The sequence below is a fragment of the Candoia aspera genome, chromosome 2 (assembly GCF_035149785.1).
Source record: "Candoia aspera isolate rCanAsp1 chromosome 2, rCanAsp1.hap2, whole genome shotgun sequence".
Taxonomy (NCBI): domain Eukaryota; kingdom Metazoa; phylum Chordata; class Lepidosauria; order Squamata; family Boidae; genus Candoia; species Candoia aspera.
Window position 1 is genome coordinate 54,157,891 of NC_086154.1, and position 27,201 is coordinate 54,185,091.

The 27,201-nt window shown below is 39.0% G+C and overlaps 1 protein-coding gene across 2 annotated transcripts in view; it reads right to left on the minus strand.

Annotated features, from left to right (window-relative positions):
• Positions 1-24,878, minus strand: part of ATG7 (autophagy related 7) — a 116,871-nt gene extending 91,993 nt beyond the window's left edge. Inside the window, exons 1-14 of one of the 2 annotated variants that reach the window (XM_063291850.1) lie at positions 24,542-24,878; positions 23,181-23,235; positions 21,463-21,580; positions 20,062-20,139; positions 18,453-18,569; positions 12,821-12,970; positions 11,876-11,964; positions 9,526-9,647; positions 8,819-8,909; positions 7,946-8,090; positions 6,006-6,164; positions 2,302-2,496; positions 893-1,096; positions 224-339 (exon numbers count right to left, since the gene is read on the minus strand). In XM_063291850.1, the coding sequence (XP_063147920.1) occupies positions 224-339; positions 893-1,096; positions 2,302-2,496; positions 6,006-6,164; positions 7,946-8,090; positions 8,819-8,909; positions 9,526-9,647; positions 11,876-11,964; positions 12,821-12,970; positions 18,453-18,569; positions 20,062-20,139; positions 21,463-21,580; positions 23,181-23,235; positions 24,542-24,719 (1,817 nt within the window). In that variant the 5' untranslated portion in view covers positions 24,720-24,878. Of the gene's footprint in view, positions 1-223; positions 340-892; positions 1,097-2,301; positions 2,497-6,005; positions 6,165-7,945; positions 8,091-8,818; positions 8,910-9,525; positions 9,648-11,875; positions 11,965-12,820; positions 12,971-18,452; positions 18,570-20,061; positions 20,140-21,462; positions 21,581-23,180; positions 23,236-24,541 lie in introns of those variants that run through there. The other variant, XM_063291849.1, reaches the window with a different exon arrangement.
• Positions 24,879-27,201: the final 2,323 nt, after the last annotated feature.

Below are 27,201 nucleotides of genomic sequence, written 5' to 3' on the forward strand. Positions count from 1 at the left end.
AAAGATGGGATACAGTAATTAAAGTCATCACTAAATGAAATTAAATCAGAATCCAACCTTCTTAACAGAATCATTATACTTAAAGTTTGCTATTAATATTTGGGTTGGAGGTCAACATTATTTGATTGATCTTGTGTTCAGAAGGGCGATGATGCCAAGAAAGAACTGGTGACATAAAAAAGTCTCTCTAAAATATTACCTCTTTTCCACAATGATGGCTTACCCTTCGGGATGCTGTAAAATGGATACCATTAATTCAACAGCAAGAGCTCCTGCTACCATGGCTAATCCTGGTCGACTGACTGTACACTGTTGATCCAATGTCCGATCCCTGGTGGACTGCAAAGGAACAGGACTTTTGTGAAATTTTATCTCTATACCTTTTCTTAGAATAGAATACAGAACAGCAATTTATGGTTCTCTTTTCAATTACCTGCTAATAATCCTGTCCCCACCACCCCTCCAAATTCTGGCATCTCTTTGCCTTTCAGAAAAAAAAAAAAACTGATTCCAAAGAGCTGAATCTAACCTACCTCTTTATTCTGACTAGATAGCACTTCACAGTAGAACTGGGAAAAGGGGTCCTTCATTTTCTAGAGAAGATTTTAGGAGCAAACAGTACTTTAAAGAGGAGGAGCAACTGCTAAAACATGCTTCCATTTCAGTTCTTTAGGGATATGTAGCTGTCTAGAAGAATTTTCTTATGCCATTAAGGAGGCATTAAGGAGGTGATGACAGAGGTGACTCTTTTCAGGTCCCCTCTGAAGCACATCACTAGAAGTCTTCCTGTAGCGGAAAGAACTTAACTAGATTTTTCTCACTAGTCTACTAATACAGAGAAGTAGAAAAAATTCAAAGAACAGTCCTATCAGTTTGTTTGAAATCTACTTACATCTCCTGGTGCAACTACATCATTGCAGAAGTAGCAACCAAGTTTATAGCCAGGAATATTTGAAAAAAGTGATGATCCCAAAAGATCAACTGAGCCAGAAGAATTATTGCATGGAGAATCACCAATTTCATGATACTTTGGTTTCTTCAGCCCATGTCTCATCACAACAAATGTGTCAAATCCCAAAGCAGCATTGATGACCAGCTATACAAACATTGAAAAGCAAGGGAAGTGATGTTCAACTATAAGCATATAAGCGAAATTTTAAAACTAAAAATGAACAGCCAAGATTGCATAAGTAAAGCTTGTCTCTCAAAGCAGAAGTCTCTTCCCTTTCTTCTATCATGTGTCCACTAAATCTACTTTGGAGGATTCCCTGATCTGTTAGAGCAGTTTTGGAGAGGAGGGATAACATGGGGGAGAGGACAAGTATTAGTAGACAGAGAAAATTGGATACAGTATCATTTTAGTATATGTTATGTATTTAAAATATGTTCATCTTCCTTTTCTACTTAAAAACACCTGCAACCAAATTAAAGGCATGCCAAGAGTTGATAAATACAGCTTACAAAGACCCAAATCTAGCTAAACCACATATGTATAAACTTCATGCATGGGAATTTCTTTACCTCAGTCTGCTGTTATATTAGAATGAGAAAGAGTAGTGGAAGCTACAGACAAATAAGGAAGAAAATTCTTGACCCTGACTGTTAAGCAATGGAACTGCCTGCTTTCTGGAGTCCTCTATTATTGGAGGTTTTCAAACAAAGGTTGGGCTGCCATTTGTCTGAGATTGTTTGAGGGTTCCTCCCCTGGGCAGGGGTTGGATTACAAAATTTCAAGGCCCCTTCCTACTTTATAGTTCTATGATTCTGTGGGTTTTAAAGTTCAGATGGGAAGAACTCCTGAAAAGGCAGACAGCTAATTACCTAAAATAGCAGACAAAGTTGTCATGCACTTCATGCTTAAAATTATAGTGATTCCATATTCAACACTGAATGGGATTCATATCCTTTGCAAATATTTTTAGAGCAATGATAAAAATGATCAAATTAAAACATCGTTACATGTTTTTCCCAAAATATTAGAAAAATATTATACTCTTTCTACAGAAGCCATCCAAAAATAGCATTTTCAGTCATTCTTTCTAAACTTCCAAAATACGTGGATTTGAGCAGATGGAATTCAGGTTTTCAACCTCATCCCTCAATTACTTGTCTTAGATCCATTAATCCAATCTTCAGTGTAACCTTCCAAGTCTGACGCAGTGAAGAACACTGCATGTCCATAAAAGGTCTGACATTCAAAAACTCAGTATGCTTAGCACAAATGCTTTTGAAAAGACACTGCAAACCAGTTCCACCCCCCGCCCCCCACAGCACGGCCTGTGGAAAATGTACACGCAATACCTTTCTCTTGCTGGCTGAGATGACAGCAGGAAGCCATCGGCTTTCCCTGGTGTCCATTAGCAAAAAGATGACATCATGACCATCAATCAGCTCTTCCAGCTGAGCCACATCCTTTTGAGCTTGCTGTATGGTTGTTTCAGAAAAATTCACAGGGTGACCTGGCATTGGGATGCTCATGTTAAAACCTTCAGCCTTCTGAAAGGAAAGCAGACAAAGAGAAAGTCACACATGTTCACCCACAAGGCAAACAAAAGGCCAAGACAAAAAATATGCCGCACCCTCAAAACACTTTCCATCCCACTTTTACTTTCTTTTATGGCAGAGCAACCATTTTATATAAAATGAAAAAACAAGTGGTATCTCAACCACATTGAGAATCGCTGTTGAGTTTCACTTCGATCTTAAGCAGCTGTTTCAGGTACAGAAAACACTCTTGAGGAGTGGCAGACCAATTGGTTAAGCAGGCTGTATATGGAAACAGATGTCAGTTTTTGGAAAAAGAAACAGAAACAACACTTGGAGTCTTACACTAATGGAAAAGCTGAATTGTAACTCTTCCCTGAGCTGCACACCTGCCTTATGAAGAGATAATGCACAATTGACTGTGCCTTGCCAAAAGAAACAAACAAACCTTTCACAACGTAAACATTCCCATTCTTCCTAAAGGCTTCGGTTCTTCCAGCCTGTCACGAGTCTGCCCAGATAATGCTGTCCTGCTATATAATCCCCATTATAAGGATATCAACTTTTCCCATTGTATAACAGGAACTGTAGCTACCGGAAGTGCATTAGTATTGGATTGTGCAGACAGCAAGCGTGCTAGTACCACAGGGATCTGTATCTTCCTCCCTCCCTCCCTCCTCTCCCACCATTTTGAATGGTCTGCCAATGTAGCTCCATCATCCAGCACTCAAGCACATACCTACTGCAGAAACTAAAACGAAACCAGATCCATCCTGCCGTCTCTCTGAACTTGTATGGAGAATCTCTCACTTCCTATAGGTAATGCTAATAAAGCACTGAAGCAAAGAAAGGATATTTCTACATAAAATTAACACAAAGATAATTTCAGGCAGAGATCCAGAAGAGGCCACTGTTCCTGCCTCCCCCACAAGCTTGAAACTATAAGTAACACTGCTTTTTCTGGACACCTAGAAAGAAAGTTCTAGCTATAGAAAATATATACTGTATGTTGCCTGCTTACTGACAGATATAATTCATTTTTTGGTTTTTGGTTTTATTTTTAGCCAAAGTGAAACAGTAACAAAAAATTTTGGTAAGAATTTGAAGTTCCTGAAAATTAACCTTTTAAAAAGGCATATGTAAACAAGCATTTCTAATTATTTTCTTGATATGAACTGCACATGCAAATGTCAAATGGTATACTATTTCAGAAAATAAAACATTTTAACGTGCCAATGTTAAAATAGACAGTACACTAAAGAGAAAGAGAACACACCAATTTGAAACATTTTTGTTAGACAGCCCAGAATTGTTGAAGGACACATAAAAGATACTGCTAAGAAAAAGGCCCTAGAGCTTACTGGCCAACAGATGGCAGAAGAAAAGTCTTTTCAAATTCAGTCAATATAACAATCTGACAGTAGCATGAATTATGTAATGTTTTCATTAAGCCAAGATGTTTATACCCAACTGGCATTTGTGGAAGATGCTCATTGAAAAGGAATTCTGAAACCCAAGCTCTGCTTTGCACTCTCGGTACGTCCCCAAAACATCCAAAGTTTCATGCTTCTGTTTCTATAAGCTTCCCTTTCCACATGTTTTCCCAAGTTCATCTTCCTGCTGTAATTCATACCTCTCACTTTAACTGTTTCCTAAAGCCTCCTCCTGCAAGGAAGGGATAAGGACTTCTCCTTGCAGGAAATCCATTCGACTGATTCAAAAATCAATTCAAGAGGCAGTTTGGTCCAGTGGTTAAGGCTCCGGGCTAGAAACCAGGAGACTGAGAGTTCTAGTCCTGCCTTAGGCACGAAAGCCGGCTGGGTGACCTTGGGTAAGTCACTCTCTCTCAGCTCAACTCACCTCACAGGGTTGTTCTTGTGGGGAAAATAGGAGGAGGAAAGAGTATTAGGTATGTTCACTGCCTTGAATTATTTATAAAAATAATAAAGGCAGGATAGAAAATAAATAAAAAAATAAAAATAAAAATCCCTCACATTCATACTCCATATTCAGTATGCATCAGCTACTCTTCCTTCAAAATTAGTAACACTTTACATATTTTAATTATAAGGTCTATGCCATGAAGTGTACTAATGAATTGAGCAGTATCGCTACCTTGCAAAGCATACAGACCAAATCATTTTTAATCTATGTACAGCTGTCATAAGTGGAAAAAGAAGGTAATAATTTAATTATGTTATTTTGATAAACTGAAAAATCAAGAAAACTAACAATATTGAGGAGTTAATGCAAACAAAACGGAAAAGGGTGGTATATAAAGTCATCTCTTTTTCCACCTTCATCTGCCTTCCCAATTACAGAATAAGCAATTTTTCAGGAGGGTTTTTATTACCACAGACACACCATGTTTGCTAGTACTAAAGCTGATCTTCAACTGTTTTTTTTAAACAATCCTATGTAATTAATAGACTGTGTGAAGCTACACACAAGATTTTTTCACTGTTTGTTAATTTCATTTGCCTGCTGAGATATTTTCTGAAACTTGCAAGGTTGTAACTTAGTTTTGCACAACTGCTATTGCCATTAGGAGGCTAAGATTTTTAGGAGGCTAAGATTTTCAGATTTTTATTAACTATTATATAGGAAGAGTATTGATGCTTTTAAACTTTGGTGTTGGAGAAGGCGACTGAGAATAATGCAGACAGCCAAGAAAACAAACCAATGGATCATTGAACAAATCAGTCCAGTGTTCTCGCTCAAGGAACAAATGACCAGGCTCAAATTATCCTACTTCAGACACATTATGTGAAGACCTAACTCTCTGGAGAAGGCTCTAAAGCTGGGAAAGTAGACAGGAAGAGAAGAAGAGGATGACCAACAGCAAGATGGATAGACTCAATTACAATGGCAATGGGGGTGCCATTGGAAGAACTGAAGGACCAAGTTAGGGACAGATCGTCATAGAGAAAATCTATCTATGTGGTTCCTAAAAGTTGACAATGACTTGATGGCACATAATCAATCAATCAATCAATCAATCAATCAATCAATCAATCTTATATACACTTATTTTCTCCATGCCACGTATACAATTAATCAGCAGCCAATTTCCTACTATATTATTTTTTTCCATTTTTGTTTTTAAACTTTATTCTATTTCACTTTACATTTTATTGCTTGCATGTATCTTTATCATTTTATTTTATTGGAATGTGTTAATTCTTATTTGATCTCAGACGTTAAATAAAGTTCTCACTGTTGTTTTTCTTCTTATCGTCATTATTCTTTCACCATTATTTTCTCTCATCCTTGAGCAAAAACAGCTGATTTATGACCAGCTCTGAAATAAATCTACTTCTACATCTCATTTTTGTTTTGGGTTTGCAAGAAGCAGCTTTAAATGCAGTTTCCCTTCACTGTAAAAATCTGTCAGTCATTAAAGCACAGCAATTATTTCTCTGTGGTTTAGTTCATTTTTGAAGAACAAACATAAGAGTAATCTTTGGCTGTGGTTCAAGCACACGTGAGGCTTGATCATTAAATCATATTCATTTACTCACCACTCCAGGGAATATTTTTTGAAGTCTCTCTGCTGCTGCAACTGCTTTGGACTTTCCACCCCCAAGACAATCTTCAAATTCATAGAGTGGTTGACGCACAGGGTTGGAATAAGAGATCTTTGCATTGTCTACAAATGTAATCCTCCTGACTCCCCATCCCTGAAGGAAAAGGTATCCAACACAATCATCTAAACACTGCAAAACGTGTAAGTTACTCATAAACACTGGCTATTCCCAAGACTGAGAATTAGAATAAAAGACAAGGACATCAACTGGGAAGGAGAATATGTTGTCATGCTGCCTCCCTCATTTAAGAAAAGGCTCAACTCCTTAGATCCTGTGCGCTGCTCAGTAGCATTTGAAACACTATGGGCTAAATTAATCATAATCCCTTTCTTCATCTATTTGGGCTAATGATACTGGTACTGTTTTGTACCCTCATGATTCAAGTCTTCTGATGTAATGTTGACTTCTAGTGGCGTGACAGCCAGACACAGTAAAACTGCAGTCATATTGTTTTGACAATGATTGTATGAACCAAAGGACATATAGAGGGAGGCCAGATGGTTTACAGGGTACTTCTTTCAATTGTCAGTGATTCTGAAGGGAATTTAGTCTAATGCTGTGAAAATCATTGCCCTAAAAATTTACTGCACACCAAATAACACATAATTAAGGGAGTGAGTCTCTTTATCTTGGTCATCAACCAGAATAATATTATAACATTCAATGATAAAATTACAGCCATCCCATTGTAATAGAAGTCCAGCCTATACAGTGTGAGAAGTGACTAAAATTTAAGTTACTAGGGCACACTAAAATCATTATACGAATATCATTAAGACTGTAAGATTAAGGTTATGTAAATAAGAGTGAGAATGGTGCACCATAGGTGTTAATATATAAAACTATGGAATAATTACCAAAAATAATTAATAGCTAACATGAAATATAAAAATCACTGTCTCACTAAAATCTACAAGTAAAAAGATATTGTAGCTATAAGAAATACAATACTATGGTATAAAATAAGGTAGCATATAGAAAGAAATGACAATAGTGCTAAAAGGCTAAAGAACCAAAAATAACCAAATGCAATACAAATTTATAAGCATAGTCTACATCAGTTTGATGGCTCTGATGGCTGTTGGTAAGTGAATTATATCAGTGCAGTCTTTGGCCATACATTATAAAAACAGCATCTAGATCTAATCATAAACTGTTACTAACAATCTGTAATATAAAGTAACAAAATTTTGCTATATTTAGGAATGTAAACTATCTTGATCATGTGCAAATAAAATAATAAATATCAGAGTATTCTGGAAATTTAGATAAGAGAGGGGTAATGCCCCTCTTATAAAACTGCCAACAAAGAAGAATATGGGCCATAGTTTCTACAAGTATATGAACTGTTCTAGTGTGTTACATTTCTGTCATTCTGATGCCTTATTCAAGACTCATACTAATATCATACAACTTAAGTAAAGGTAAAGGTTTCCCTTGACGTAAAGTCCAGTCGTGTCCGACTCTAGGGGGCGGTGCTCATCTCCGTTTCAAAGCCTTGGAGCCGGCGTTGTCATAGACACTTCCGGGTCATGTGGCCAGCATGACTCACGGAACGCCGTTACCTTCCCGCCGAAGCGGTACCAATTAATCTACTCACATTTGCATGTTTTCGAACTGCTTGGTGTGCAGGAGCTGGGACGAGCAACGGGAGCTCACCCCGCCGCGCGGTTTCGAACCGCCGACCTTCCGATCGGCAGCTCAGCGGTTTAACCCGCAGCGCCACCGCGTCCCTATCATACAACTTAGTGCACTATAAAAACAGCAGCTAACACATCCAAATTTTCCCTCCAAATTAGGGAAATATTAGGAACAGTAGAGTTCCCTCCAAATTGAGACAATATTAGGAACAGTAGAGTATCTTCAATACTTGCCATTAAAGTTCTGGCTACACTACAACCCAGCGTACCAGCTCCAAGAAGAAGACACTTTGCAGATACAACCTTCTCCAGATCAAGAGTAGGTACTAACCGCCAGCACATCAATTTAAGGTTAAGATCCACTGATGATTCTGCTAGCCTGAATATGAAATAGAAAAAAAGGTTATATTAAATGAAGGAATTTTGCTTTCCCCTTCAAGTAGAAAAGCTGAATGCATGATTGACTTTCCTTAATGCTCCTAGCTAAATAATAATATTCAAGACTCATACTGGCATTCAGGGCACCAGTCAATTAGCAGTTCCTCCGGAAAACTGAAAATTTAGAGTATAAGGGCCATGTACTAATCCAAAGACTTGCTCAAAGGAAAATTATCAATTAAGGAATCTACAGTTACGAATTCCATTGCATTTTTGAAGGTTCATACCAAAATATTAACATTAACACCAACATTCTGCAATGAAATTAACTGTCAAACTCATAGTCAGCCAGTTTTTCTAAGCTTTTGTACACATGAAAGTATATGCACAATCTCATCAGATTATTTATAACATTTTTGTCCCAATGTAAGGGTTTCTTCTACAGCATTGTCATAACAGAAACAAGAGAATGAGCAGATAATGGATGCATACTTTTTAACCAGAGTTCTTCCACAGGTGTCTAACATGAAATTTCAATGTTTATTCACATTCTGCATAGCTTTATTTCTCAGCAAGACTTAACACCCTGAACATATGACTGGGAAAACAGCTTTAGGAAAAAAAGGAAAATAGGAAATAATTTTCCATTTAACAAGATGATGTATATATTCTTCTAATAATGCATTGCCCCAACAGACTAATTTTACCAAGACTTATAATGATATATACCTTTTGGGGTCCATACATTCACTCAGATTCACCATTCTTGGGCCCATACTTCCCTTTGGATTTTTTTCCCATCCAACAGCTTTGGGACAATCTGCTTAACCAGAAAAGAATTGTATTTAAAAGTATCCATTTTCTTAGAGGACAGGGAAAAAAAGATTCTACATAATTACAAGTTGTTGATAACACAAACATTAGAGTTATTGGAGTTATTACTGAAATTGTCATCAAAGCTCCATCAATCAATCCTACCCAAAGAAGCTTCTGGAATTTATAAAACAGAGTTGGACAACCTTGCCCCAGTGGGCAGGGCAACTGCGCTTCGTGGGCAGGGCTGTGGTGTGCTGTAGGCAGCGTTCTTTGCTTTTTTTTAAAGGCTGTTTTAAGGAATTTTGTTTAAAAGAATTTGAAGCTAGAAATGCTTTAGCAATTAAGTATATTCTAAATTGTCACATTACTAATTAAGACCCATGATGGAAATAATGGAAGCACAGGAACAGAGAAAACTCAAAATTGGCATAAGATGGAATGGATCTTTCCTAAAGATGTTTCACCAAGACTTAACTGATGAAGCAGGTTTTTATTTACAGAAATAAATGCATTTTATTTCTTCAGGAATTATCAAAAGAAAAACCTACCAACTCCCCACAAACAGCAACAATATTAAAAATACATCATAAACACTTTGTCTTATCTTTCAGAAGGGTTACCTGAACTGTGTGTCAGCTGCGGAAGTTTTACTTCAAAAAGAATGCTGTGTGAAATGTCTCTTGCTCCCTGCTTGGTCCTGTCTCGGAGGCAGAGCACTTCAACAGACTGAAGAATGCCTCCCCTGTTAGGAATGAGAATTCTGTAAAAGTAGCAGCTCCAGAACCCCAGGATTAATGGGCAATTCTTTTAACATGATATTAAAACAATTTTCAATTACATTTCAGTAGTAACCCAGCTCAGTATTTCCAAACCCATTTGCTAGCTCAAAAGCTATTCAGTGTAACTGAGAAAAGCAAATCAAACTGCTATCTTAGAATCACACGTTCTGCTGGACGATACAGAGCGAGAATTTTTTAACCTAGAGACTGACCATACAAACTGGAATCTGTGGAGCCTCTTCCTCAAACAGTAAGCGGTAAGCCTAGGATAAGCCACGGTTTCTGACACTAACTAGTAAAGAGTCCCCTTTTCGGGAGAGATGGGCGGTGATAGAAATTTGAAATATAAACAAACAAACAAACAAACAAAGGCCCCCTACTTCAGCTGTTACCTAGGCTTTGATCTAATTTAGATGTTATTAAGCCAAACCAGAACATGAGCTAGAGATTGTGAAGAATTGCTCAGTATTGGCTCCCATTTACAGAAAACATTCTGCTCCCAGAGGTTTGGATGGCCTGTTCTGCAAATACTTTGAAAAAAACAAGCCAAAGTTTCTTTTCCAACAGACTTGTAGCCCTTGGGTTACATGAATGCCACTTTTTGTGTACTAGTTTTAAAAATTGTTTTAAATTGTTGATTGTTATTATTTATATCTGTTTTTAATGCATATTTCTGGACTTTGTGGTACCCTGCCCACAGCCCTTTAGAATTAAGGTGGGCTATAAGTATTATGAAATGTTTATAGACTGAAAGACACACATACACAGATTAATTACATCTCAATAATCATTTCAGGATTTTTTTAATCAATGGGCAACATAGGAGCTATCTAGCCAATAATATACACCATAATATAAATATGTGCAGAATTAGAAGACTGAGATTAGAAAGATTATTGGAATTAACATGATAAACCTACCCTATGAAATAGGGTTCCCCCTGAGATACAAATACAGAATCCCTCCTTTGTGGGGGAGATGGGCGGTAATAAAATTCAACAAACAAATAAAGTAAATAAATGACCCTGTCTGCCTTTCATAAAGCTTTGAGGACCTGTTTTTTTTCCCCCGGAACCTGGGTCAGGAGGATTTGGGCTCCCATTGGTGGGATAGCCTTGGTGGAATTTCTGAAGACAGTTTATTTTATGTTTTATCATAATTATTTTTGTTTCTTGTTTTATTTGTGTGACACCCTGAGTTGTTTTGAGAGAAGCTATATAAATAATCTAAACAAATATGTAAATAAAGCTTGCTAGACAGTGAGAAGCAATATATTCAGCCAATCCTCAGCTGCGTATAGGGCAAGATCACCTGTAATGGGATGCCTGCTTTTACATTCAGGGACTGAACTGAACTCCCAACTTAATACCATATAGTAGGTGTTCTTAAGATAGCTTGCGATCAGGACAACTATTAGCTATTTTGGGCAAAAAATTCACTCTTTTAAATTTAACCACAATTCGCTTATAAAACTCCTCTCTCTTTATAAAAGAAAAGTTTGGTATGTGACACAAGGGACAGAGAACGAAGGCCAAAAGTCCGTGACCAGGTATCTAATTAGCCACACAGTTCCTTTGAATGCTGGGCAATGACTAAGAACGAAAAGTGCTTTCACTTCCATTCACTTAAATTGAACCTTGGGCTCACAAGGAAACCTCCTCTGGGTAGAGGACCAAGGGCCACTGTCAAGCTGTCTCCCAAAACCAACCTGGCTCCATCTATCAACCAGAGGACACAACCTGCTTTGATCTTACTTTTAGCTTCTTTTCTCATTCATTCGGTTTTCCATCTCTAAGAGGCACATTATCTCCAGCTATTGTACCTTCAGCTTATCTTTCAGTATCTGATCAGCACTGGAAATATTTTGACATTTTGTAACTGAAAACAACTGCAACAAATCTTGTGAGGGACATCAAATCATTCTAAAACTCTGTCATCAAAATCAAACAGCAGCATTAAAACGTGACAACTTGGAAACAGCTATCCATTTAGCAAGTGGGTTTCTGGCAAACATTGCAAATATTTAGAAGTAAGTTCAAGCTTGTGTTAAAAAATCAAGATAAAGACTTGCTGCCTAATCCTATACTGTGAAGTAAGTTCTACCAAATTCAGTGGAACTAACTTCACAGTGTGTGTTTAGGATTGCAGCCATGGAGAAACCATGTTCAAGGCATTGCCTAATAATAAATACCATCTGTGTGCTGCAAGGATCAACATATTTCTCAGTGGCCATCCTGGATATTGGGCAAAATTACAGGGGTCATAAACACCAAATGTCACCTGCAAAGAAAAAAAAAGACTACTGTATGTTAACATTGACAGAGTTGCAGAGTTGTTAATTTTATGTATGCATGATGTATATTAGTTAAAGTGCACTAGAGTATTAATCTGCAGAAGGCCCATAATTAAACAGATAGAACAATGCTTCACAAAATGCCAGAGAATGACACAAATTCCATGTTTATTATTTGTTTAATTTCTGCTTGTGGAACTGGCCTGAGAAAATCCTCCATGATGTGGTTGAATCACCCATTCATGGTTTTCTGCACTGCCTAAAGCCCTTCCAATCACCTCCAGGCAGTATATGCAGTGATCAGAAAGCTAGAATCCAATAAAACCAAGGTATCCACACTTTTGATTTTCTCTTTGTCTAATAAAAGTGGCAATATTACATATGTGCATGGAATAACCATATTTGTCCTTTCACCTGTAAAGCAAAAATGGAGAGGCTTCTCTCACATCCAAATGAGCAGTAACAAAACTCCCTCACCTGCTTCATCTTGTTATATTTGGGCTACCTTAAAACCCTGGCACCCCAGGTCTGCTCCCTTTTCATTTCAAAGTTTTCTGGGAGGATTTGCTTTATCCTACCCATCCACATTTATTTTGATATAAATGAATCTCCCTTAACCTTAAACATAAACATGACTAGTTTTACACTTATATCAAAGCTAAGCATAAATCCCCAGAACAATAAATTCAGAGAAGTCTTAACTTGCAAAAACTTTTTGCAAATTCCTTTTTCAGATATCCAGCTACTTTTACTCTTTCCTCTGTTCCATCATTAAGAATTGAATGGTCTAGAAATTATGGGAATGATAATTTCAGTATATTTGTCCATCTGTATATCTTTTACCTTCTCTCTTGGATCAGAAAAGAAGTCATCCCAGTTTCTAAGTAAGGATACATGGACTGAATCTTCATGGTATTTGATTAAAAAATAAGGCAGGGCTGTTAGGCCTTCTTTCTGGCAAAGCTGATCATATGAATTCTGGAGGGCTTCAGTCTAAAAAAAGACAGACAGGTCAACTCAGTTTCCAATTTCCTTCATACTAAAATTTTGCTATTATTTGTCCACTTACAGTAAATAAACAGCATCAATAAACTGCTTTCTTCTTTAAAAGAACTCCAAGAGGCTAAAAATCGACTTAACCTAGTAGTATTAATTATGAAACAATTTTAAAAAAGAGGTCAACTGAAAAGAGGAAACTAATCAGCAAAAAGATGTAGAAAAGAAAGTACAATTCATTACAGCTCAAAATAAATAAAACAAAAGCCAATTCAAAGAATATTTTTTAAAAATATTAAGATGAGAATGTTCGGATGGAAAGAAGCAGTTGGCTACTTCAAGACCACCACCTCCCCAGGTAAGATCAATATCAGAGGCGAGCTGGGGAAACAGGCCTGAAAGCTCCGGAGTAAGTTAAGGCAAATGAAGCAGCAGTTCACAACATTCACCCCTCCAGACCTTGCTCAAGTTCAGCTTCCAGGAGAGTATCTTCCAGTCTGCCAATCCTAACTGGTGGCAGTATTTTGCATCTTAAGTCCATCCCCACATAGAACATGGTTTAATAATCCAGTACCGTAGTGAGTACAGAGGATGGCCTTGAAGGACAGAGGGAAGATCTACTACCAAGGCGACAATCAGATAAACAAGGCTTCAGCCCAGGCCAAGAAAGTGGTTTATGGAAACACCTCAGGCAGTCCCCCTCCCTTTAATTCTCATGAAGTTAAAAAAGGGAGGAAGGGAAGCACATTCACACTTGCAAAATCTGTTACTACAGCTCTTCTAATAAAAGTAGCTTTAGATCTGCATGGTATCTGTTTCTTAGTCTGGTCTACCTTACAGGGCTGACAAGTACTGAGAACAGTGAACAGAGTTTAACAATCCCCCGTCTGTCTAGAATCAGATACAAACAAGAAGCTTGTGAGCTGCTTGTCTGGAACTGAGGCTGCTCCAAGTTTAGAGAAGTCCTTGGAAACAGGCTAAAAAGCAGGCCCACCTCCACCTGCCCAACACAGTTCACAGCATTTGGTTACAGGGTAAGAGGCAGGCCATTTTACCTCACTTCCACCTCTTCTGCTCGGGAGGGAGGGATGACATGCCTCCATAGACAAGAAGAACTCCAACTCTGGAGCCCCTGATGTGAATTAAATAGAGCCTGAAGCCAAGGATGAACCCAAAAATAATCAGAACTCACAGCATCCACTAAGCCCAAAAGCAGAGCAACACAATATTATCAAAATAAAAAAAGTATACAACAGTATCTTTTTCACAAAACAGACCAGGAGATTTCATGCCACATGCCAACTGGCCATGTTCTTTCCAACTCCTGTTTAATTTTCATCACACACATAAGCTGCATGCAGCCTCCATCTGCAGCCCAGGATGACACTGGTGAATTTTGGAAGGTTTTTAACATTTTATTTAAAATTAAAAAGCATGGTTTTTTTTCTTATTAAGGAAATTAAGTAAACCAATTTTTCAGCCTGATTTCACCCCATTTCAGGGGGTGGGTGGGAGAAGGCTCACAGTGGGAATGAGATGGGATGCCATCCATCCCCATCCTCACCTTTCTTTTTTTTTTATAGTAAATTTTATTAGGTTTCAAGAGAAGAAAAACTACACAAAAACAAAAAACAACAAAGAAAAAAACTAAAAAAGTGCAGAAACACAAGAGAATTTTTTTTTCAAATTTACAAAAAGATGTGGCTTCTGACTTTTAACAGCAAGGATATACAAAAATTTCTGTAATCAATCTCTTACTCTATATTAAACCAAAACACCACATTATTTCTATAAGTCATTCCACTTTAACACAAAATAAAAATCACTAAGTACAGTTACTCCTCCCCCTTATATTAAAATAAAGGAAAAAAAGTTCATATAAACCTTCTAAACATCTTTCTCCCCCCCCAAAGATAAACCATATTTAATTATTCTCTTCCTACCACTATTCTATACATTTCTGTCTACTATAATAAGAATCAAATTAAAAGGCACATAGGTTGTCTGCTATTATACTTAATAGTCAAATCGAATTATCCATTCAGTCGTATCCAACCCTTGGTGATTCCATAAGCCAGCTCTCTCTATGATTTCTGATCTTGTACAGCTTCTTTCAGTTGCTTTATATTTTGGCCTGTGTCTGCTTTGATTACGTCCAACCAGTGCGTTCTTTGGCATCCTCGTCTTTTGCCACTGACCGTTCCAAGTATAACGTCTTTCTCCAACGATGTTGATCTCATGACATGACCGAAGTAACTAAGTCTAAGTTTTGTTATTTTATCTTCTAGTGACATGACCGGTTTTATGTGCTTCAACACTTCGTTATCTTTGCAGTCCAAGGGATGCGCAAGAGCCTCCTCCAACACCATAGTTCAAACGAATCAACTTTCCTTCTATCCAACCTTTTCACCGTCCACAATTTTAATAATCCCAATCTTAATAAACCCAAAAAACAAAGACAATTTGAAACAGTAATTCCATATCTTTAAAAGGGAATAACATCAATCAAATCTTTAAAGCAAACCAGATAAACATTATTTAACCCTAATACAACAGTTTTAATAATTTTCATCTTAATAAACCCAAAAATCAAAGCCAATTCAAAACAGTAAATCCAAATCTTTAAAGGCAAATAGCATCAATCAAATCCTTAAAGCAAACCAGATGAACATTCTTCAACCCTTATCCCACTTCAAAATAAACCAAAGCAGTTATATATCCCCACAGTGTGCACAGAGCTTTTCTCTTGAAAGAATCAAACAGCCCAACTGCCCTCCTCAAAGATTCCAGGTTCTTTTCATGGCATTCCACCAGGAGATCAATTTTACTTATGGCTTGCAGATCACTCTCTCCCTTAGATTTCTCCAACTCCATTATCCAATCTTCATCCAGCATCTTGATAAAAATCCCAATCTCAGTCTTAAAAAAAACCTTTCTATTGCTCTTAAATTTCTCAATTTCATCCCACATCCACAACCTGATGGCACATTTTAGATCTCATATTTTCCACAATGTCCTGGATATTTTGCATAAAAGTTTGATAAAAGTCAGAAGAAATCTGTTTAAAATCCTGAAGGACAGAAAAAATCTGTTTAAAATCCTCCATGTCTCATGCAGTAGATTATGGCGCCTCCTAGCAGCCTAACTAGTGAACATCGAAGATGGAAGAGTTCCAAAGTGTGTTTACATAAAGTGAGAGTGAAATAGAAGACTGTTCTCAAGGGAAAGTGAAAACAGAAAGCTGAAGATTCAAATCAGCAACATGTTGGAAAATGCTAATAACTTCAAATTTAATACAAAAATAATAACAGGAAGACAATTGTTTACGCTCAATCTTTGGAATTTCCTTTGGAAGGGAAACAAAATCCAAAACTTAAAAGAATTTTTTTTTTTAAGTAATCCCAAAAATAATGCTAAGTACCAAGAGAATCAGCTTCTCCTCACTGTAGAAAGCATCTCTTGGGGTACATATACTTCAAAAAAAAAAAGGTGATTTAGAAATGAGGTGACCAGTCTTAGTGTCCCTTTAAGGCTACAGCATGGCTTGGAAATGGTGACATCCCAGCCTCCCAGCTGCTCTTACCAGTTGAGCGCTAAACGCTGTTTGCAATCTTCTGGTTCCAAGCAGTCGTCCGGAGGATAGATGGGATGATTCCAGGTATTCTCCTTGATCCGGAGAACTTTCTGGGCTTCAGGAAAACCTGCCTGAGCCCGAAAGAAGTTACCGCGTTGTCAGCTCCACCCACTGAACCAGCAGGCACAGCCGTTTAGTCTGCCATTCCCACCGGAAGCCCCATCCTCACCTTTCAAAAACTCCCAAGCCCCTGAAAAATGGCAACTTACAGAAGAGTTTTTCTGGGGGAGAGATTTAAGGATGAGAAAATAACTGTCTCCCAGAGCCCCCTCTTCCCCAAACACGGCCACGTGAAAAAATTCAGCCCTGCCTTGTGCAGTGATGTCATGTCAGCAACTGGCCTCCTGTGGCCCTTGGGAAGGTTGTGAGACTAATATGCAGCCCCAACTTCTCAATCACCAATTATATTATCCAATTTATCCCAGATTTTGAACTGCCACCTGAAATCAGTTGCTGCTTGTGGCATTAAGTAACATTAACCTTTTCCAAGAGAATGAATTTCTGCAGAACTGTTATATTAGATGTGCATCATACAAATCCTCGCAAATGGTCAAAGGGATCATAATTCGGATTTACAAGCCTTGTAAGAGAGGAAATCTTATTTTCACACTGGAAATGCTGTTTAGCAACTTTTGTACAGTTAGTATCCAATAAAAATGAACTCGTCCCATGGGTGCAGGCTTTCCCTTCCCTGAAATGTCAGACACCACATAATGCGCAGTGAATTGCCAATGCCAAAAAAAGGGGGAGAAGAAAATCTTCTTTGCAGCTCAGAGTTTTCCTGATCACTCAGACTCAACCTATGCCCAGATGCCGCTTACAGATGAACTGCCCTTTATTACAGCACACATGGCTAGGTTTTGCACAGCAGCATGTAAGATTCGCCAGACCTTGATAGGCCAAGCTCCTGCTGCAGATGTATTTTATGTAATTTTAGCTATTATCCAGATTTTATGTAACTTCAGATATTATCACACTGTACGTAAATTTTAGATATCACATTTTTGTTATTTTAGACATTAACACATTTTATATAATTTTAGATACTATCTCATTTATAGCTTAGACATAGATTGCTGCTTTTGGCTCTTACTCATGGGTCCTAGTCAGGTTGTTTTATAGATGTATTTTAATTTTGTCTCAAATTTTATTTACTGGTTTCTTAAGAAAGATTTATAGGTGTTTACAGGTCACTCATGGACACACTTGTATTGGTCTAAGACTGCGATAAACTGCAATACTGTTTTCTTTGTGTGTCAGTTGCTCCCACTTCAAGGGGTTCCCTAACCAGGTAACAGTGGCATTTTGAGCTATCAAGAATCAATTTCAGCTGGACTGTCTTTAGGGACCGAAACCCTTTTGACACCTTTACATCCCACCTTTATGAGTGACAGAGCAAAAACAGCAAACAACATGAAAAACAAATAGCAATAAAATCTCACAAGACACTGATTAAAAAAAATTACACCTACAGCCACCGATGGCGGAAAAAACACCACAATCTCTGTTAAACATTTCTTCCAGAAAAAAATAGAAATAACAGTCCATTAAAGGAGAAAAAAAAGGTGCATAGCAAGTTTTCTTGGGCTACAATCTCATAATTGAGACATTTCCACTGAAAAGTCTTTTCTGAGCCATTTCCTCAACCCTGCCGCTCACTGAGATAATGAAGTGTTTCCAAAACTGACTACTCATTTCAACCAGGCAGAGGTGGATATAAAACTCTATAAAATACTATTTGCCATGTTTGCACTTAGTAATGAAGTAATTTTAAAAAAAATTTCTACGTTATGGAAAGTACTACATGTGCTAGGCTACTGTATTTTGTATAATGTTTTTAATTACCTGTGCTGGAGAGAACTTTGCATTTAGAGGCACTGGTTGTTTAACCAAAGGGATACCTTCTGGGACATACAATGCAGGGTAACAAAACCAGTAATAGAAACGATATCGCTTTAGATCCTAAGGGAGAAATTATATCAATACTTCAGAACTTGGTAATCACTTGGAAAGGATAATTTGATCCAATTCTTACACTTCAAATCAGAGAAAAAAAGAGACTTGTTTCAGTATCAGAAATGACTCCCAGGTTCTCAGTCTTCATCCTGAATGTGTCCAAATAAATCTCGAGGGATTGCTTCAAATTCTTGGCCTTCTATGCTGTTCTCAGCCTTGCATATGTTCTCTGTCATCTCTTTAAATCTTATGAGACAGCTATATTTCTGTAACTGTAGCAACTGGGCTTATCACATGCATCTAATCTTCAGAATGGCATGTCTTGAAACACAATGATAGTTTCTTTTCCACATCTATATCTCACCGATCACATGCACATTTTTGTTATGCAATCATACTGTCTCCTTTACTCTCCATTTACAAAATACTTCCAAGGACAACAGTGTGAAAAAATGGTGTACAGGTAGTCCTTGCTTACTGACCATTCATTCAGCAACTGTTTGAGGTTACGATGGTGCTGAAAAAATAACTTTACGACCCATTTATGACTTTCACAGCATTCCTTAGTCACATGATCGCCATTACACTCAGTATATGCTGTTCTGTGCCAGGCCTGTGGTTTTTTTCTTTCTTCCCCCCTGCCCTTGCAGAGCAGAGAGACTGGAGAGGGATTGCAAGAAAGTAATCAGTTTGGTCTTCTAAACACTGAAAGGAATGCAATCACTCCAGCAGTCTGGGGCCAGGAGCTGCAGGCATGCTACGCAAACAGCTTACATTACTCTCTTGAAATCTCTTTCTCTCCAATCTCTGTTCTGTGGGGGAGAGGGGGAGAAAAAAAGCAAGCAATTTCTGTAGGCAATCACTCCTTTGCCTGACCCTTCTGCCCCCCACTTGCGGAGTAAAGAGATTGGAGAGAAAGAGATTTCAAGAGAGTAAGCTGTTTGCTCTTCTACACATCAAAAGCAATGCAATCGTGCTGGCAGCAGAAAGGGTCAGGCAAGGGAGAGATTGCCTACAGAAATCACTTGCTTTTTTCCTCCCCTCGCCCCCGCAGAGTGGTGAGACTGGAGACAGAGATTTAAAGAGAGTAATCTGTTTGCACAGCACGCCTGCTGCTCCAGCCCCAGGCTGTGGTGTGATCACATTGCTTTTGATATGTACAAGACAGTAAGCAGGCACTTGAGCATTGCAAACGGTGGGGAAGTGGTTAGGAGGCAAAGAAAAGCCAAAGATGTGAAACTGACTTGTTTTGTCTCTTTCCAGCTGTAAAGCACAGTCGAGATCATGTGATTTCCCACTTAGCGACTACTAAGCAGCAGTTTCCAGGCTCAATTAGGGTTGTTAAACGAGGACTACCTGTAAATATATTTCCCAGTAGACTGGACTTTGTGGTTGGCAGATGCATGATCCAACAACTGGTATACAGTGACAGTAACCGTATCAGTGTTGCTTATAACTACAGAGAATTTGGTGTCGTTTTTAGTACAATTTTACTTACTGCAAATGTTAAGAGAAGAAATCTGTTCAATAAAACAGGATTTTTAATGGCATTCCCTGATGTTATTGCATCCCATATCTATGGGGAGAGAAAAAAAATAGCATCATCTAAGGTAGTAGCGACTATTTTCATGACTGCTACACAATTAAAATATGCTACATATTTCATGGATTTATTGTAACAAAATTCAATTTGGTTTAATCTTCATTGTAAACTAGTGTGCAAATGTGATTATGAAATGGCAAATAATGAATAAACACAAAGGTTCCACTGATCGCACTGATATCAAGTCACACCAAGCAATCTATCTGATTTACACAATAATTCCTATAAAGGAGGAAAAACTCAACAGCAAAACATGTTTTGTACACAGAAGGCCCCAGTTTATCCTGAACACTTGGAAAGCTTCCTATAAAACAGCACATAAATGAACAGCAGTTTCAAGTATTCCTGTGCAACATCTAATCAACGCTGCAGCTGAGAGGCCCAAAACTGAGCAGTTTGCCTGAAGCCATCTAGTGAGTTCATGGAACATTGGACCTGGGCATTTCAAAATTCAGAGCTCAGTCTATGAGCCTGGGATGGAGCCCGTTCTCAAATGAACATCCATAGGATTCTTTCTTCTTCTACATATTGCTGAAGTACCAGCCAGTCAGCAAAACTAAGGCTGAAGTATGTTGAGTTCTGTACTTCAACTGTAACTGAAAGGCTAGGGGACCTCATCCCTGTCAAATGCATCTTGCTTTTTACCCTTCAGGCAAAATACTTAAGGAATACAGCAAACAACCAAGGTAAGCCAAAATAGTGATTAGTAATTTTGAGATTTTTCATCTTGTCCTCCTCACTTATTTGTTGACTATTTATTTATTTACAAAATTGCAATTGTTCAGTCTCTGGGTTTTTCAAACAATGTTCTATGGAATTCTAAGGTTCCACAAGGAATTAAGGGGGGGAAAAAGGTCATCTAAACACAACCAATTTTCATCATTAGAGCTTTGTCTTCTGGTCAGGGGTTCCAGGAATTAATTTTTTTAAGTAACAGGTTCTGCAGCCTGAAAAAGTTCAATAAACCCTGGTATACACATTTGTTGTTTGATCTGTAATAAGATAGGCCATTCCAAATAATATATTATTAGACCATTTTGTGGTGAAATATAAGAGAACTCCTTTCTTGAAATAAGTGAGATCAAGGTCGGAAATACAATGCATATGCACTTGGGACTACATTCTATTCAATTTAGTGGGACTTACCTCAAGTATGTATGCATAGAATTGCATTGTTCATAAAACAGCTACAGAGGATTCACACTGTTTGCCCCGCGCAATAATCTTAAATTACATTTAAAGGCTGTTTTTCATCTGTGCTCCAGGCTTTGGGAACTCAGTCACATTTTATCTTACCTCAGTTGCTGCGTGTTCAAGGAGAAGCTTTTTATCACAGGATTTGAAGGATTCCAATGTGTTGGTGTTATACAACATTCCAATAGCAGGGCAACAATGCGCTGGTGTTGGGCCATTCCTGAGGGAAAAAGACACAGTCTTAAAAATGTATATTGCATTTACTGTAGTTTTAACAAATCAGAACCATTGGTGGTTGGCACGCACTTTACCAAAAATTTAAAAATAAGAATGAAATGAAAAAATGGATATTATAGTCAGTTGTGCAAGTCTGCCCAATATGCACTGTGTAATACGTAATCTCAACATTTATAATGCCTTTGCATGGACCTTGGCCACAAAACAAAAACTAACAGACAATGGATTAATGGAAAGTGAAGAAAAAGGAAACAAATTAGTACCCTGAACAGAGTAGCACGCGTAGCCTTGGCCATTAATTTTCTGTTTTATAGAACCACAACTTCGAAGGCAGGAGGAAAGAAAACAGGCCCATGATTCCTTCCCAAATAAACAGCATTTTTTATTTCTGTGCAATGGGATTTAGCCTCTAAAACTCCACATTTGCTAGATGAAGAAAGCATGTATTCAGACAAACCTACTAACCTAACAATTGAACGATCATGTCATGCTAAAAGTCACAACATCTTGTAACAGAAATATTACTGTTCTTCAAACTCCATATTTACTTCTTTATTCTGCTTGCCAAATCCTTCTCTCTCCCTCCACTTAAGCCTTCTATTTCTCTTCTATTTTCATTTTTCATTTAAGTTCTCCTTTCTTCAGCAAGTGGCAGCATCTGGACTCAAAAGCTAAGCAGGGCTGGGCCTAGCTGGACTGAGATGACCACAGAATCCTAGGCTTTAGATGAGAGTGGGAAGTTGCAAGGCCTCCTGGAAGAAGGCAATGGCCAACATCCCATGCTACTGCCAAGAAAATTGCTGACTGTGTCAATCTCAGCCCAAGTCATGCTTTCATGTGGTTTACATTCTTCCTTCCAGCTCTTTTTTCAGCCACTTTTTAACTCCCTACCTGTATGCTCCTGTTGAGGATCATTTCTTTATATTCTCTTTATCTTTTCCTAGTTCCTGATGTCTCCAAGTTCCTAAATGTTATCACACTGGCCTTCAGAAGGAATGGCACAGTACTGATTTATTCCCCAAGTGGTTAAAACACTTCTGAAAAATGTATAGAGACTTTCCCCTACCTCAAGATCCAAAACAAATTGTGACAAGCTATTCATGAGCTGCTGTATAATGAAGCTGGAAGCTTCCTTTAGAGAAACTGCATACTCTCAATCTCATTAACTGGCATCACCCCAAACAAGCTAACGCTAATATATCTGCATCAGTGCTAGTACTTGTATCTGACTCTATCAACTCATGGGATAGAAACAACCACAGCAATGATTATGCCACATAGAAATCATATTTGTCCAGAATCATTATTTGTCCAGTGAGGACTGCTGGTGATTCTTGGTTTAGCTAAACCAAGCTCACTCACTTACTGTCTGTGTCTGTATGTATATATATTCATCCCTATATCCTTTCACTAGCATAAATTAGAAGATAGTGTTTGCACTGGGATTCTGATGCACTGCTCTCACACAGTAATCATCCTGACATACAAATCTTGGTTTGTAGCCTAGTGATTACAATACTGAGAATCAGTTGCTGTAACTTAACAACTCTTTCAAGACACAAGACAAAGGATTGGTTACTTACATATCAAAAGCACTAAATTCAAGGGTTAAACGTGCTGGCATTCCAGCAGGATCTCCTAGTAGAGGGGGAAAAAACCAAACAGATTATTAAAATAGTGACAATTATACAACGCAGGACATCTCTACGTAATATATTTTCCTGTGAAGAAAGCAAAATCGTTAAAAATCTAATACTTAGATTCATTATTTTCTCTCATATTCTTGCTTAATGACTGAATAGTCCAGATGTCCTTTCACCACCTGGTAGTTTCATAACTGTTTCTCCATTTCATAACAGGAAGCATTATACAAAGGACGTCATAAAAATAACGTTTGCCTTATTCCGTGTTGCACAAAGAACTTTTCTTCCATTAATTCCACCCACATACATACCCATATACACACCCACACAACAGAGGACAACAGATGAGTTGGGACGCCTTTTCTCTTAACCCCTCGTTTGAGGGAGGGAGGCCTAGTGTCTTAATTGCTAGCCATCCTTCTACATCTTATGGAGGAGGGCAACAGCAAAATTTGGAAAGAAAATTTACATTCAACGTTAACCTGCTTCTTGAACAATCTAGAGCAGTGTTTCTCAACCTTGACAGCCTGAAGATGTGTGGACTTCAACTCCCAGAATTCCCCAACCAGAAATGCTGGCTGGGGAATTCTGGGAGCTGAAGTCCACACATCTTCAAGTTGCCAAGGTTGAGAAACACTGATCTAGATCTTCAGCTTGGAGAGAACTGATTATGACACAGAGTACTCATATGACCTACTTCATAATAGTCATGCTACAGCACTTAACTTACCCTCAACTAATCTTGGAAGGAGGTGTTCATAGAGATACCACCAACTGAACTATGTATTTAAGAAAACTATTTGGAGGTTTGAAACAAGTACCTTTCTACAAGTACCTTCTATGTTCTTTAACCCCTGGCCTTTTATGTAAGGATGGCCCTTCAGATTGTCATGGGCAGCTGGGATTCCTGGGAGCGGTGTTCCAGCTACATCTGGCAAGTGGCAACCTTCTCATCCCTCAGCAATAGTACCTACTCAAATGAATGTCGAATGAACCGATCTTAAGCAAGTGCAGAAGCTGCTGCACATGGAAGGCAGGATAGCACCGGATAGTACTCAGCATAGTGGATGCTGATGAAGCTTCCGCAGAGGCACGAGGAAGGGTTAGCCTGCCTTACCAAAACCCAGCCAGGCTTGTTTACTCGGACATCAAGTCCTTCGGAGTTTACAAGGATCTGGAACGACGTCCCGGTGTTAGGCTAAACCTAACCTGAACTCTTATTCTCCCAGTCCACACAGTACGACGCGTTTCTAGAACGACAATCCCCCTCCAAGAAGGAAAAGTGTTTACGGTGTACTTGCCGTTATAGTAATAGCCTCTGATCGGTTTCGGAGACTCGTCCAGTTTGTATTCATTGAGTTTTCTCTGAGTGAGCTCATGCCAGAAACCTGCGTCCAGCGCGCTACTGAACGGAACGAACTGCAGATTGGGACGCCCACCCTCCGCGGGGTGTTGCAATTCACTACCGCCGCTGGCCATTATTTGTCATCGGTATCTATCAGCTGAAAGCTAGGGCCACACTGCCCCCGAATTTTCCCCGGAAACGGCCGGTTATACCCCCCAGTCCGGCCGGGAGGAAAAAGTATCCCGAGACGTGTGGGGTGGCGGCAGCAGCAGGAGCAGTTCACATGGAGCAGGAAGAGGAGGAGCAGGCGAGGAAGCATCGCGCGCAGCAGCCAGGAGGACGCGGGGCGGCGCTTCCCGGCCGCGGAGGCTGGAAAGACGCTCGCCTCCGAGGGGTCGGGGGAAAGAGGGGGCGTGGCCGGGAAGCTCATAAACGGAGGGGGCGTGGCCAGGGGCACCCCGTGGATCGTAGCTTGGGGAAGGAAGTGCTGCGTTCGTGGAGTTTGGGTTTCTTGTCACAAGCGCCCGTTTCGTGGGCGAGCCTTATGCCTCACAGAAGCCTGCGATTTCAAAACACAGAAACCAGTTTAATTGGCAGAGGAGGACTGGTGTAAGTGGCAAAGGCTTATAATTTCATAACAGGATTGCTGGCTTAGTTTGCAGAGAAACATTCGTGCGGACGTGGGTTGCATAGATTTAGGGTTTTTGTTCCTCAAATACTCGTTTGGCTCGTAGATACCCGTGGTGTCCCATCTCAGACGCTGACTTAAGTGGCGGAGTCTGGAAAATTCACATTGTAATACGGGTTCGGCTCTCAGAGGCTCGCGCTTTCTACCACAAACACGAAGCGGCAACGATTTCTTAGTTTGATACAGTATTGCTTCAATTCAATGACAAGACAGAAGTATAATATTATTGCAAAATTAAGCAATGAAGTGCTGTTTTTGTTTTGATTTTGAAATGGTTGAGAAAAATGGAAACATATTATTTTTATTCCTAAAATAAAACAAGATGACCAATTTTCTCTTTTGGATTGATGGACACTGAGCAACCTAAAAATGAGATTAACGACTGTTCCGTTCAACAGACTCAAGCTGCTTGTCTCCTGGGCTGAGGCTGACTGGAGAAGAAGACGTAATTCCTGTCCAGAATTCAATCCATTCTTCAATTCGGCAACAGCACTGACCAGGTGCTTGCCCAGAGGCTGCTCATCACTGACCCCAATTGGTACTTCCCTTGCATTTTTAACCCTCCCACTTGTGCCCAGAAAGCAAGCTCCAGTCACTTTCCTTTCTCTGGGTGGGTCACTGAGGATATGTGGTTTCCATGATAGATCTTTTGCATCATCCCCCTCTGTTGCTGCACCAGTAGGAAAAAAATAGCATAGTTTTACCTTTCTTTCAGTCATTTAGACTGGAAGTGAAAACTGGCCATTCTTGTCAAGATCACCTGTTTTTTTTTAGAACAACCTCTAGAATTTCACCAATGAAATGGGGGGGGGCAGTGGTCACCAATCCTCTTCAACAAACTATCAGTTGCTCTAAAAAATTGGTTGTGCATGCAGATACAAACAGTGCATTAATGCTTTAGAGCATTGCTTGTCAGAGATATAGAAGCAAGCCATGCAGTAGCCGAGATGTGCCTTACAAAGCACAGTAAGATTCAGACTTTACATAGGCATGTTCCTTTCCTTCGATGTAGGTATCCCAAAATAGCCATGGAGGGAGTGGAGGAGGCATGCCAGCAGCTCTTTACAGTATCTGATAAATTTTGGATTATCTAGGTCAAATTAAAGCACAGCAGAGAAACAACAACCAAGTTTGTGATGGTGCAAGTCAGAAAACACTCTGGAAGTGGAGCAGAAAAGCATCGCTGTGGGTTGTTACTGCACCAGACTGAGAGTGATGTCTCGTTAAGCCTCCTCAGTGCTACTACTGAAGTACTGCACAGCCATGGTCAGAAGGCTGTGCAGAAGAGCCCTACCATCAAATATGGTGCAGTGCTGTTTCACAGCTAATGCATAAAAGCCTTGCTGATGTTCTACCCAGAAAACATTTAATACTTGGACATTATGGGTATGCCTATTCATACTTAGACTTGCTCATCTAAGGTAGCCAATCTAGGAGGAGGAGGAATTGGTAGTCACTGCTGTGCGCTGCTGCTTCTACATTTGGTCTTGAGTTGATAAACTTTTAATGTTGATTACTGTAGCCAGTGACAGCTGTAACAAGCCCCAGCGACATCAAACTGATGACATGTGGATCATGATATTTTATGTAACACAATTATGCCCTTGCATCATGACTTCTGTTGCAAATATGTAAGTTACATCATTTAGGTGATGATTTGGTATGTGTCTCATCATTTGTCCCCCTTGCTCTCCTGTGGATGCCTGTGCTTATACCTGTCCCTTTTATATATTATTCCATAAAAGATGTAATTACCATTTGGAAAGCTTTCAGTAGAATCCTTGTCTCTTATTCTGAAACAAGGAACATTTCTATTTCTTAGCGAGGTGGGTTGCTAACACAAAGCACCCTTGCATACACTGTATAAGGTTCTTGTTGTACCAACATGATCCATCGTATTTTGTGTTGGCAGAATGCTGGGAAAGCCT